This window comes from Epinephelus fuscoguttatus, linkage group LG4, assembly GCF_011397635.1.
Source record: "Epinephelus fuscoguttatus linkage group LG4, E.fuscoguttatus.final_Chr_v1".
Classification (NCBI taxonomy): Eukaryota; Metazoa; Chordata; class Actinopteri; order Perciformes; family Serranidae; genus Epinephelus; species Epinephelus fuscoguttatus.
In genome coordinates this window covers 22010659-22025686 of record NC_064755.1, presented here as the reverse complement: position 1 = coordinate 22025686, position 15028 = coordinate 22010659, and the positions used below count along the sequence as shown (strand labels likewise).

The window sequence follows — 15028 nt, the reverse complement described above, 5'->3', positions numbered from 1 at the left end:
CTTCTTTAAATTTGTTATGGCTATCTTGGCCTGCATTATGATTCATAATGAGGATATGGGGTGTAATGATTGTGTGAAAGTTGTCACTAGCTTCATTTCCAGACTCTGAGAATTTACACAATTCATATGTGCAGGTGGTGAAGATATATGAAAGGTGACAGGAGTGTGTGTGGCAGCCACTGCGATGTCTCCAGTGTGTCATCATTATACACATAATGATTTCCACACCACTTAAGCTTTTGTGTCGCCAGTTTCCCCTGTCTCAAATGTAACATATTCAAGGTTTGCAGAAACATAAAATGCCAACATTTAGAAGGCCTTAGACATTTGACTATATCAGGCTATATGTGCGAGCACTTTCAAACTGACATGCTCCAAAAACTTTTTATGTATCATGCATCACTTTACTCTCTTCTACCCACCACCCTTTTCTTTCATCATTGCTTTCAGCTCTGACAGTTAACACACAGCATGTTTAAGTCCAGGATTCTTATTACTTAAATTACTCCTTAAATAATAGATAAGCCCTGAACAGAAGTATCTGGGGAGTCTACTGGACACAGTGAGGCGCACACAGCCAGAGACCCCCAAAATTACCTTATAACCACCCTGATTCTCCATCCTCCATCTCCCCTCTTATAATATCAAATATATGCAGAGTAACACTCATGACACTGCCCCCAAGTGTTCCAGTAGAGTATAAAGAGTTAAAGTCACTGTGTGCTCTCTGGCAGAGAGTTGCATGCTTTACTCAGACTTTATACAAATTAGTTAAATTTCCTAGAGTCTGGTGAATTTCTAGTTTAAGTTTGAATTAATAAATGAAATGTGAAGAAGAGGAAGAATGTTAATACAAACCCAACTGATATGAAGATGACAGTGTGAATGGCTGATTCTCATATTTTGATTCACTGCCTGCAGACTTATTTGAGCCTTTTGTGGGTTATATCAAACGATGTTTTACCAAAGGTGAGTTGTCAAGAACACCTCTGAATTAAGTAAATATTAGTATCCGTTCAAATTAAGAAATGTGTCTCTGATTCTACAACAAATCATCAAGGTGGCAAAACCATGAAAATATCCTCTGGCCAGTTTCCAATGGTCTACTTTTGTCTGCAGCTAAGAGCCCAACTCTAAAGCAGCACAGTACACCAAATCTGAAATAATAAGATCCATGATAAGAGTGGAGAGGAGAGGAGACAAAAAGGCATACCATAAGTATGCAATATGCCTCTACATTTAATAATTACTGATGTAGCCAAAACTGCACCAACAAAGAAAACATGTTAAAGGCTTTTAATTAAAGAGACATATTACAATTATAAAGCACTTTAGCACTACAATAAGTAATACCGTAGATAATAATAATAGCAGTCATCTCCCAATGCATCAGAGATTGACATAAAACTGGGGCTTTAGGTGGAAAGTAAATCTGTATTATGCTTTTCATCTCTTGACACATCATAAAACTAGTGAAAACAAGGACGGCCAGTCAAAAGACCACCTGGCATCTTCACACCACTCTTTGTAAGGCAACACATCTTTACACGCCTGCTTCTCTCTCAGATCAAACACCATGATGGACAAGCACGACAATTATCTCCATGAGATGACAGCCACTGCAGACAACACACTGTCATTGAGCGGGGTATTACTGCTGCTGGATTTGACTGACACATTATGACAGAAAAAACATACACTGCGTGCACAATGATGCACATACACACACCAGCATGCTGTGTGAGCATGCATGTGTGTGCCTGTGATGCATACACACACTCATATAGACAACTTCAAAAAGACTACAGTAGATACTCTTCAACAACAATAGCTTATGGGAAAAAATAGCACCACCACAGTGGCCCTTAAAAGTCCATTTGAGATAGTTGTTGAATTCCAGGGGGCTGCATATACCCTCACCTTATCACTATAAGTAATTTGACATGATTTACAAAAGTTCACTCTAATATTATATTCATATCTGTTCAGTATCCTACTCTGTCTCCAAGGCTGGATAACTGATGCAACATGCTCTATGTACTACTACAGCACATTACCACATACTAATAAGTATGTGTACTAGTAAGACCACCCACTCCACTGTAACTCTAGTGCCAGTTTAGTCTTGCGTAGCCAGACCTACATCCACATTGTTGTGTCAGAGAAAGGTCTGGGAGCACCCATTATCATTCTGGTAGAGGGAAGAAAATGGTCTGTGTTTTTGTATTTCTCTAAACCAATCATAAACACTTCGGGTGTTGCAAAGGCCAGGATTCAGTGATGGTGCCCTTGCAAAATGACAGCACACAAATAGCAGAAGAGGAGAGGAATGCCGACTGAAACAACCAGCAAATGGCTGGTTCATACCTAAAGTCTACAGCCGGTGAGTCAGACTAGTACCTGGGAAACCCATCATTATGCACAGTGCTGTTCTTCTGCAAGAAGACTGAATTTCTTTCACTCTGCATCAGGTGAATGTCCTTCACTCAGTCACAGGTGGATGGAAAGTTTGTAAAGAGGTGCAGTATGTGTTGGTCAGCCAACTTGTTTGCTCGTGCTCAAGTCCTGTGCTAAGCTTTTGTTAATATTAGTCTCCTGATGTGTGTAGCATTCATGAAATACCTCACTTTATGTTTTGCAAAGCTAATTATTAATACAATAAATCCAAAATACACAAACATGCTTGCCTTTTTCAAAGGAGATAACTCTGGTGTGTGCACACAGTACATAATGCAGATGCTGCACTGTGGCCTCACAGTGGAGTTCTGGGTTTTTCATTTTGTCAAATAACTTTTATTAATGACAGAAAAAATTGAGTTTTGGAGTCTGAGAATCGATTCAGAATCGTGAAACTCAAGAATATCAAATCTTATGTGAGAGGATTTTTTCCCCTATTACTTGGAGGATGATAGGATACACAGAGTACAGACAGATTATGTAGGGTGTGGTAACATGTACCCCCTCTTGCTCTCTTCTGCCAACACACTGCCTCATACATACACATGATCCATACCTACCTCCAGGTAAGGTACAGGTGCAATGGATGGGAAGGGGTATTCCCTTAGCTGTCTCTCCTCATCCAGAAACTTGCCAGCCTTGCCGTTGTAGGCTGGCTGAAATAGGCCATAGTTGAGTACATCCTTCAGGCTCTGGTTGAGAGTACACAGGATCCGCTGCTTGGACAGCCAGATAGGAGCATCCACGTTGAATTTCATACATTTCTGCAGAGACAACAGCAAAAGAGGGGAGAAGGTCAAGCACATGTCATTTTTCTAAATCTCTCATACTGCACTTCAGTTGAGTAACACCAAGAGATTGAAGAGTCATATTTACTGAGTCACATTAATATAAAATTTAGGTGCTGAAAAATGTGTTAGAATATTAAATAGGACCTCTTTCATTACAGAGGAATTTATTGAACTTCCAATGTCATGCCCAGAGGAGTAGCTAGGCCTTTTATCATAATGAGCAATTCACATAGGTATGGTAGCATTTCACCATTATCCATTACTTTTCACAAAAGGTCATCTTGAAAGCCAGCACTAGTTACCATACTAAAGTAAACAAAACTGTAATATAGGCAAAAGCTCTCACAGAAACACCTTTCTGACACCCATTTTTCAGCAGCATAAATTTGAGTCTACATAGGAGTGTGCATTATTCATGCTCTGAAAATTAAGCTGTGCAATATGTAAGTACTACACAAATGGCTGCAGTAGCTCTGTCTCCAGTCATGAATGAAACAGTTCACAGGTACTGTATTGATGCCCGTGGGAAAATTCTACAAATACTTCTGCGCTCCAATAAACATCTGTATAACACACACACTGAGATGCAACCTCAGTGGTACTCTCTTTTCCATAAATTACTATTATTACCACAATAGATAAAGGTTGGTTAAGTGTTAACTGAACTGCATATACTGGGCTAAATTCAACATTTCATTCAAGGACTATGGTTATTGTAGCAAGGCAGAGCACTTCCCTCTAGCTACCACATTGTGGAGCCTGAGAGAGAAAGAGAGAATGTGTGTGAGAGAGAGTGTGCAAAACCCACAAGTAATAAATCAATCACTGCTGCCTGCAATATCGATTCAGCACCTCAACTCTATCCTGTTCAGCATCACTGTCCTTCTGACACTCATATACAACTGTTGAGAAATCACATCTTATCACAGCAATACACCGCAACTAACAGCCACATGATGCAGATGCGCACAGGCAGCTCTGAAGTGAAACGTCAGTGCAGACATTTAAAGATCTTAGCCTGTTACCAAAAAAAAAACCACTACTCTAGCTGAAGGTGCAAAGACATAACAGCATGCAGAATTCTTACATTATTACTGAGGGAAGGAACTCTGACTTTTGAAATATTCAGAAACTATATATATATATATATATATATATATATATATACACACACACATATTATATATATATATATATATATACACACACACACATATTATATATATATATATATATATATATATATATATATATATATGTACACACACATATTATATATATATATATATATATATATATGAATGCACAAACGTCTTTGTACAATATATTGCTCTAGGTTTGAATTTTTATCAAAATAATACCTAGACACACTAAAAATTCAGACAACTTTCCACATTGAACATCTGCAGACATTTATAGTACAATTGAGGGTCTGCCTCAGCCCCCAGGGGTAAACAGGAGGGCTGGGAAGTGAGTGTACCATCCTCCTGCCAACATCAGGTCAAACTGAAACTAAGAAGACACTGCTGGGTCTGGAGTGAATGTCTGTGAAACTCTGAATTGGCCTTAAGGGTGGGGGGTATAGGAATGGCAAATAATATGGGACATCCAGTGTTTCAGTACAAGCAGCTACAAAGTATAGCTATCTATGCTTCATTTGCATAGATGTCATCTGATGTAATACATATGAGAAGAGATGTTGTGATGCAAATGATAAAATTTGTTTCCAAAGCAGCAAACGAAACAGAGGAGTCCCAGGAATTCCTAGCAATTAATCAAGTTGAATAATCCAAAAAAACAAACAATATCCTGTCGGGCAGAAAGGGGGGAAACCAGTCAAGGACAGGCCTAGAAATACCAGCCTTCCCTCTAATCTTTAAGGACACAGGATCATGTATTCATAGTGTCAAACAATGCACTGATCTGAGTGCAGCGGTGCAGCATATACACCAGAGTTGTAGCTCTGGTCTGTTGTTTCAAGATGGTAAATTTGTTAGAGGTTTGTTTCTGTGAGATCAAGACAGCGTCCCTTCTGAGCAGGCCGATTGTTTAACATCCGGTTTTGCTGCTTCCAGCTTTCTCGACAACCACTCATTCAAACAGCTTCACACTCAACACTGTGCTGCCTCAGGCCCTGAGCAATACACCTGCCATGACACTGTTGCGTCACCGAGCAATGAGTATACGTATCAGTAGCCATTTGGTAGCTACTTGGGACGGGGCTATTTCCAGGAATTAAAGTATTCATTCCAACAGCTACGTGCCAGAAATGTTTGAGTTTGCAAGAAGGTAACATCTCCATTCTCTTTGGATCTGTCTTTCTTCATCTGTTTTTGCATGTACTGGAGCGACCAACTGAGATCGAGCGAACAATATTTGTTCGGGGACCCCTAAATATGTCCTGTAGATCTCGAGACCTCAGCAATATGTCCACTGAGTGTGAGGACAATCACATGAACCGTTGTCGAGAAAATCCAAGGGCAGACACAGACACACAGAGACTCTTTGCATTTTAGTTAGATAATGTCAAGAGGACTGGGATGTCGACACTTGTTAAGCACGGCATCCACAAGATCATACAGTGGTATCAGGCCTAGAGCAATCCAGGGGGAAAGGAAATTGCTAAATAGAATTGCTATTATCCTTGGTATGATCAATCTCATTGATAAAAAGCCAGCAGATGATCATGATCATCAGTGTCCTCCTTTAGACAGGTAGTAGATAATGATGGAGTTATTAGAACCAGCATGTTATCATCTAAACATTCACTGATGAGTTGATAAATGTCTGATTGGGCTGATTCTCTGACTATAAACTGTACTGTTAATGCCTGTAGCTACTTTAGTTTTAGACTGGAAAAAGGTTGTGGTATCAAACAGCTCAGTCGATATTATAACACTTTGAGCCACATCTTTCCTCCAACGATTTTCACAAGTCAAAACAAGATCAGTCTACAGCTGAAATGTGCTTAAACCTGTGCTCTGAACAGGAGGTGCCCCACTTCAGGACATCAGTATCAGCTTCTTATAACGTCTTTTTAAATAGTCAATTTTGCATTTAATGTAGTCAGAATCAAAATTTGGTTTACTGCAGAGCAGGATTTCACATACAAGGGACTTGCTTTGGTGTATGGCTGCATAACACAAAAGTAGTAAGACAAATATTGAATGTAAATATAAGAATATGAAAAAAATATATGAAAATTGTGGTCAATATGTCTGTTTTAAAAAGTCAGAGCTAAACAGTTTTACAGGTAAAAACTTATTTGCCTCTCAACATGACCAGCAATGTTCCCCATCTGAGTAGTAGGATCAATTCACCAAAACAGTCTTCAGGATAATGTACAAAAATACAGGAGTTTAAACTTTTGTTTATGCGGAAAGATGCCACGGGCAGCAACATCTCCAAACTCCAACTCTCTACTATCTACTTCTCTAATACTTTCACTGTCTACTTTAAAAACCAAGCGATAGGAAACACAACACACAAGCCATAGGAAGATGTTACTCCAAAACTGTAACAAAACTAACACCAAATATAGCAATGAAAAGCTGCAACTTCACTTGAGATAGACTGTGTTTTTCATTACTCTGAGAGACGATAGGAGTGTTGGGAGAGACTAAAGGCTTAGTATTAAGAAGGCCTCTTGGGACAGTCTTGTCACAGCAGGGAGATCTTACCATCGACACACAGCCACACAGCAATGAATGAACAACACACACACAAAAACAAACACGTATCTGCGACTTCAAAGTGGAATATTTAAAATAAAAACAAGCTCATTCATGGCAAAATGTCCTTGTGTGTTATTAGCCTTGTGTAGGACTTAGAAATTAACTTTATTAAAAAAAAAAGCAGAGCTAGCAAAGTCACTTTCAGCAGTGACTAAGTAATTACAGAGAGTGAGAACTGTTACATATTGTACATTGTACTGTGGAGAGTAAGCTGTGACAGATTTTTTTTAAAAAGGCTCCTTGGGGTAAATCAAAACTCATTTAATAGTGGATATGAGCAAACCCTATGTCAGTCTGAGCACTGTTGGAGCACTGAGCACAGGGTACAGTATTTCTGTAATGGAATCCATAAACAAACAAACAAACAAAAATAAGAAGAGTCAACATGCAGGGAAAAATCATTTTAGGGCCAGTGCGGCTGTGTCAGCCTGACAGACAGTCCGCAGAGCTTCTTCTTCTTTGGTTACAGACAGTGAGATAGGCAACACTTATCAGGTACAGTGTCACTTATAAGTGTACAAGAGACATATTCTTGTAATAATGTATTTATGTTTAAGTTGTTGTTTTGAAATATATTTTAATCATCTCTAGTATATATTTACGCTATGGATCATCTAACTGTCATCTTTCAATGCAAATATATCGTACAGGATGTACGTGCACACAGCATTTTCAAGCACACATCTAAAACTGGGAAAGTGGCCAGACTCTATAGGGTGACTTTCCATTTTTCTTATCAGCCACATTTGTAGTTGCTCTGTTGTGTAAAATAACCTTGATTTTAGTTCTCAAGGTGGCAGCACAAGATGTACGTTTATGTAATTGTGGGTCTTTGAGTTTGTGTGCCTCGCCTGTCCTTGTTAATCTATGTGACTGTGTCTCCTTGTGCGTTTATGTGTAAAGTCAGTTTGCTTGAATCCACATAAAAGATACAACTGGCATTAGAATGTAACCCTGACACCTCGCACCTCATAAAGCATGCTGCGCACCCGTCCACTGCATCACGTCTCCTTTTTTGCCAGCACCTCTTCCCACCTGCTTGAACAGTGCTGATACTGTTTTGGTAATCAATGAAGCATCAGCAGTAAAACTTTCACTTAAAGGCATACCCCTGATTACAGTTTAATAAAAGAACTACTGTGCTTAATACTAAATCAACTGACTGTAATTACCGCATTTAGGACAAGCTCATCTATAATTTTTTAAATCAAGAGGAGGTAGTTACATTACACAATTACACTTGATTGATTAAACATTTAGGCCGGGTTTTCTTAAGACTCACTTAACCCTTTTACTGATCTCTATTGCAGGCAAATAGTCTGACATTAATGTAATATGATTTAACAAGTATTTAAATCAACCTAATTCAAATGCAATAGTAATTCAATAGTGATATAATTACACTGGTAAATCTCAATCCTCTTACTACCCTCCTTTGTCAAGGTCCTCTTAAAGAAGCATTTCACTGCTGGAAAGATGACCTTTTAATAAAACTAGACTGGCTATGCAGTAGAAAGATGCAAATGCTTGTGAAATTGGTTCTATGACCAGGGAAAACAAAGAGAAACTAGAAAAGCATTCAGAGAGTGCAGACCTCCGCCAAGTAAGTGATATTCCCTCCCCCTCTGCATCAGATTTTGCAGCCTGCATCACAATAAGGTTATCTGTATCACTATCATTATTAGGTTATATGGGAACTGCCCATTGGTCCAACATCCCATTGTTCCGACCATATTAAACCCATTGTTCCGAAGTCCCGTTGTTCCGAAATCATCATGATGCCCTGTGGTTAAGGTCTGGTTAGGTTTAGGCACAAAAACCACTTGGTTAGGGTCAGGAAAAGATCATGGTGTGGGTTAAAATGAAAAAGAAAGTAACAAACACATAAGCCATGAGCCTGCTTCGCCTCAAGCCTTTCCCAGCTGACCCAGAGCCGGTCGCGGCGCACCATCAAGGTAGAAATACGCCCGCCGCACCACGGACCGTCGGACTAATGGGATGTTGGACCAATGACATGGACCAAGGTTATATATGCCTTCACCATGGAGACACTGTGGTGTATTTATTTCATTTTCATTTTGTACATTAATTTCAACTTTAGAATAACAACAATATTTAGCAAGTAGAACTAGACGTGCTTTCCGGCCACCAGATGGCACTATTTTCAACGTCTTAATTGCTGCTGAGGCTGTCAGACCTTAGACTTTATTTATTATTTTTATTATTTTATCGACTTTGCTTCAACCGATCACTACCAAAATATTATCGTCTGTTCCTTGTCCAATTATCCACCTGTCCTGAAAATTTCATGAAAATCCGTTAATAACGTTTTGAGTTATTTTGCAGACAAACAAACAAACAAACAGACAGACAAACAAACAGACCAAACCTCCTTGGTGGAGGTAACAAAGGGCTGTGGCATTTGCTTTTGCTCAAAAGCAAAACCTAAAACTACCACAATGCATTGCGCTGCACCAGACCACTAAACATTGCACTGGTGGGTGATGTAATGCAACCTACAGTGGACTGTATTCCACAGGAAAGAATATGGCAGCAGTCGGTAATAAACAATCTCTGTTTGATTTTGGTTTTCAGTGTCCGTATTTAGTACAGTGCCCACTTCTTATTCACAATTTTTCATATTACAGCCAAACTGTGCCCTAAAATATGTTTCTGCGGACATTTTAAGTAAGAAATAGGCAAAACAGGAACAGAATGTTGGTTTGTATTTGCCCAGCACTGCTTTGTTTTACCGTCTGATTGCAGTTTGGTCTTTGTGTCTCTTTCTATCTACTTCTGTACTCTTTCTATCCGTGGTGGCGGGCATACAAAAATGCAGAAGTTCAATCTGTAAGATGGAGGGAAGTTTACCACAGTGCATTCACACATACTACCCACATTTTTATGATACAAAGCTGGTTGACTATCAACAACGTATTCATTTAAAGGTTTGCACCTGGCACAGCAGAAAATCTTTTTACACCTTCTTAGGAGTTTTGGTATTGATGACTTCATCAAACTCTAATCAGCCAGAATAACTTAAAACGCTTGTCTGAGTGTGCAGGGTCTTAAAGCAGGGACTTAATTCAGGAACACCCTTGTGGAAACTCACAGCTTGGTTGCTCCATATCTGTCTTTATTACTTCACAAATTACCTGAAAGTCATGGGGTACAATTATACCAGTTTGTTGTAACGTGTAATGGCAGTGACTAACACACAAATTGAGCAGTTGCAGCATGAAAAGTTGGATTTTCATCAGTAAGCATCACTATAAATTGCCGTGGAGCCGTCACAGGAATTTAAAGTTGGCACACAAAAAACTACCTACTGATGTGGAATTTCAATTTCTGGCAGTTTTATAAGCCTGAGAAGTTTGGCAGTTGCCAAACAGGAAGTCACAAACTACAAGATCTTTCACCAGAAGGACTTTCCAGTGAGTGTGTCATGTGATGCATGGGTCAAACCACAACCCAGGGTCAGGGGTGGGGGTGCTTACTAGAAAACATCAAAGTCAGAGAGTAACAAAGTAGCATTCCAAGTAAGTTGTCAAATACCTTACAGAAACATTACGTGCAATAGTCCACCTTGCACCTTCTTTGCCCCTCTCTTTGTCACTTTCTCTCTCTTGCTCTCAAATGCACACAGACAAACCTTAAAAGCACTGCAGCAGGGCTAGTCTCTCAACCTGTGTATTGTGCTCTTGTTGGCTGTAGCTCACTGACAAAGTCCCCAACAGCTCCGAAAATTTAGCATGCCTGATATCTGAGCTGCATCTGCGATGCAAGAGTGAGCCTCTACGCTTGCATCTTTGTTTGAACAATTCACACATGGCACTTGAGCAGCCATTTGCCTCTTATGTGGGGCTATTGTTGAGGTGCTCCAAAAACTGTTGGCCATTGGGGAATCAGGCCGACGTCGTGTAGTGTAATCTAGGCATAAATGGTACTAACTCTATTCTTATATCTCTGTTATAAATAGATCAGGCTTCACATGATCAAAACTCATATATTCTAGCTTGAATAGATTTGCCTTATCTAAGTAAGTGTGCTACATTACATTACCTTGTATGCTACTAGCAATGATCAATAATGTTATTAAAAAAACAGCACAATTTATTTTTAACAATGATCAGTAGTTTTACAAATGAGTACATATGTATAGTGGTTAAGGGGCTAGTTGTAGTACTGTAGTAATCTATTTCCCTGGACTGAGACACAAGACAGCTAAATCTGCTAGCTCTCAACCACCATGCAGAGTGACATGACTAGAAAGTGTTTTGAATACCAATGTCCTCTATCAGACATTCAGCTCTTTATCTTAATTGATCCATCCACATCAACAAATATTTCACTTAATCACAGCACACACAGCATGAAACTAACTCCAAAGAGCACAGAAATGCCTCTATTATAAGTATCACAAAATGTGGCCCCACCTCCACTCCACACTAATACAATCTGAGCATGCAGGTGGTGTGAATTAAAGTCTGTATGGGTTTAGTCCATCAGGCACACTGAGATTAGCCCATGCTGCTCTCATTAACTCTGGAAATTAAACATTATTTTGGCCTTGTCTTAAAATTATTGATTTCATTCGCATTGATCAAAGCTTTTCTAATATCCAGAGCAACAAACAGCAAACCATAGTCATAAATCTTTTAAAGATGAATATTTAATGGATTCGTGCCAAAGCAAACCTGGACAGGCAGTCCATTGTTCAAGCCAAGAGTGACAAATAATGATGAGAAGACTAGTGGAAGAAATAAATCAAATGCACATGGGTACAGTGAAGAAGATAGTTAGCGGAGTTTTGCTAGCCAGTGTATCACAATTCATTCTAATTTAAATGATTTAAGGACATTAAGGACAAGTAAAAACTAATTAAGAGTGCTTATGTAACAAGGTTGAAGGGTTACACAGTCCTTCCTAATATACTGACAAAATCTGGTGGATAAGGTGAACAGTAGTCATCGACAACAGAAAAAATACTGACTGTAGCCGAGGGTAGAACACAGAGAGCTTATTTGACCTCAACATGTAACCAGGGGTTCTTGAAATGGAAACGCTTAGGGCTGACAGCCTCTGGTTTGTTTGGTTAGTCACTATGCTCTTATCCGACCAAATTCTCATTGGTCTCATTACTCAACACGGAAAAATGGATGAATAATGACAGGAAACATTCAGTGTCAGATTTATGATTATGGATCTATTTTACAAAGTCTCCAAAAAGATACCGTAGTTTAACTCTGGATAACAAAGGTTCTGAAAGGGACATGACTACACCATAACCAACGCTGGAATGACAGGATGGCTAACATTAGCCTCTGGGCAAATTAGGTTTCTCACATACAGTTTTCCAGAGATATTCAATGTTACGTCGTATACCACATCAACCCCAGATTTGACTTCTATAGTTTCTAGTATCACAGATTTGTCTGCCGGTGAGACAGACTCGTATACCCAGTTCAGCTAGAACAGTTCTACTTGAGCAATACAGCACAGATTATTTTCAGATTAGGTTACATTAGACATCATGTCACTTGCCTGATCAGACAACTGCATGAGACATGCCACTCCCCTGCACACACAGTTGACTTGCCCTGGACAAGAGTTAATGTCTAGTTCTTTAATGCTTTGGTAGACACACTATGCTACCAGGTAAAGTGCATTCAGTGCACTACGACTGATTTAGTTCGTCTAGAAATAGAGGGCTCTAGTTTCGCAGACCAGGCGCGGTGGAGGCGCAGCGCACCTGCGCTTCGCCAACTGGGTGTGGCCAGGCGGATTTTCCAAGTTTGGAACACCATGCGCCCTGGCGCAGCTACTCCTTTTTCCCACCTTCGTCCCTCCTACCGGCGCAAGTCGGAAAGAGGGAGGAGAGAAGGCGTGGAGTGGGTTTTACACACATCACACCAATCAAATGAGCCCCTCTCCTCGCCCTTAAATGCGCCGCGCGAAGGTGTAATGAGAGTTTACTCAATTCGCCATGGCAGAAGAGAGCAACAGCGTCAGACGGCCAAACTCCTCCCAGGAGGAAACTTATGTTTTCGTCCGGGAGGGAGGTCCAAGCTCGCAGTGTCTGAATATACGGAACTGCGAGCAGACCTCCACGGGCTGATGATGCAAAGGTGGCCTGGGAGGAGGTCACCACAATTGTAAATCAATGTTGCGTTTCTCTCGTGCACGCTCACTCGTTCTCTCTCGCAGTCTCACTCTTTCTTTTCTTTTGACTTTTCTAAGATGACAGATCCTGAATATATACTCCCTATCTGATGCTGTGGCTGTTTGTGGTTGGCTGAGAGGGATGTGAACTCATTAGTTTGCAGCTGTGTTAATCAAATCAGGTTGGGTTTCCATTACATGTGCCAAACATGCCAAACGGTGCCAATCCCCTTTGATCTGACATCAGATGTGACGGGATAGTCGATATAAAGATACATTTATGTGCTGATTGCAGATAGTTGCATTGAATAGTGGTTTTGTGGCTATTTATTGCATTGTTAATGTGCCTGATATTCTGGAAACCTTCCTGTGAGGTTTTGGTGACTTGTGCGCACTGTCCGCCGGTCAGCCAAACTTCGGCTTACACCGGCTGCGCTCCCCCTGCGCTGACAGTAGACCTGGTTTCAGATGGTGAGCTTTTAGCGTACCTTCGGCGAAGCCTTTTGGCACGAAACTGTCACTGCGCCAAGCTGGATCTGTCGACACCTCCCCCTGCTGCGCCGCCACACCCATCTCAGCGCACCTCGGTCTGCCAAACCACCAAACTGAGCGCGCCTTGGGTTGCGCTGCTCGAAACTAGCTCTGCGCGGGGTTCGCCACCCTGCGCTGCGCCGGGAAACGAGAGTCCAATGTGCAAATTTCTTTTTCCTCCTTGACCAATCCGTTGGTTGAACAATAGGCTGAATTTCAGTCGACCAAGAATTTCTTAGTTGACTAGAGCCCTAGAAAGGCTACAGCAGCAGTACATGAGTTATCAAACATTACAATTTGCACATTATGTTTGACTGGCATACCCAATGTCTTCATAATCCAATTATACCAAGATTAAGTCTACAGTTTTTAGGGTTTAATAGTGATCGTTACTGTGGAGGGTGTTATTAATGAAAGAGATTTGTGCTCAGCTGGTCTGCCACAGGTAACTGACATGTCTTTAAAATAAAAGGTTTAAATCTCCCTCTTTCTTGTGTCTGCTCTCCCTGTCTGTGTTTTCTCTGTTTCCTTTTATTTAGCTGCTGTGCCCCACACACATGCACACGCACACACTCGAATGAATGGACAGGTCTTTCACTGTTCTGCTGTGGTTCCTTGGTGCCACTGAAAACACAGGTCTTCCCTCAAAGTGTCCCACAGGTCTAAATAAAGGCTATGAATGAATCTCTCTTCCTCCTGAGTTGTGCCTTTGAACTGCAATGCAGAGCCAGCTAGACTGGATATAACATTCAAAGCATGGGAGAGAAAGAAAGAAAGCGTGAGTGCAGTAGAAAGAAGAAAAAACAAATGGAGTGACTCGAGCAGAGAGAAAGAGAGAGAGACAGAGCAAGATAGTGGGAAAAAAAGCACCAAGAAGGATAGTGTGCAGTTATTGAGTATATGCCACTGTGTATGAATGTGTTTGTTTGTCTGCCTGCTAGTCTATTAAAGGCTTTTATTTGATGAAGTAATCACAACAACCTTTGCAAAGCGTTAGGTGGTAGCAAATATGGGGTGGAAATGTATTGTCATTGAAATTTCTTTTGTAAAAATGAGTCGCCACTCTTCTAGTTCTTGGAAACTGGTATTAAAATAGATAGACAGTCATAACTTCTCTCATATAGTAAGTACAGATTTATTTCTAATTCAGTCTTCCCACACTACCATGGCCCTGCAATGTCAAATGGGATTATGACAAGGATTAATCACATCTATTGATATTTTAGGATGAGGAAGTCATTCTTATAGCAAACACAACCTTGTTTAATGTTATGTAGGTCTATTGGGTCAAGACACAACATGATAAGTAAAAATGGTGGTAGAGCAACTGATTGATCTTAGACTCATCTAGCA

At 40.3% G+C, this 15028-nt stretch overlaps 1 protein-coding gene across 1 annotated transcript in view; it reads right to left on the bottom strand.

Moving 5' to 3' along the window:
• shank3a (SH3 and multiple ankyrin repeat domains 3a) overlaps positions 1 to 15028 on the bottom strand; it is a 243694-nt gene that overhangs the window by 158430 nt on the left and 70236 nt on the right. Inside the window, exon 4 of the mRNA XM_049574188.1 lies at positions 3018 to 3221. Within this exon, the coding sequence (XP_049430145.1) occupies positions 3018 to 3221 (204 nt within the window). The remainder of the gene's footprint in view (positions 1 to 3017; positions 3222 to 15028) is intronic.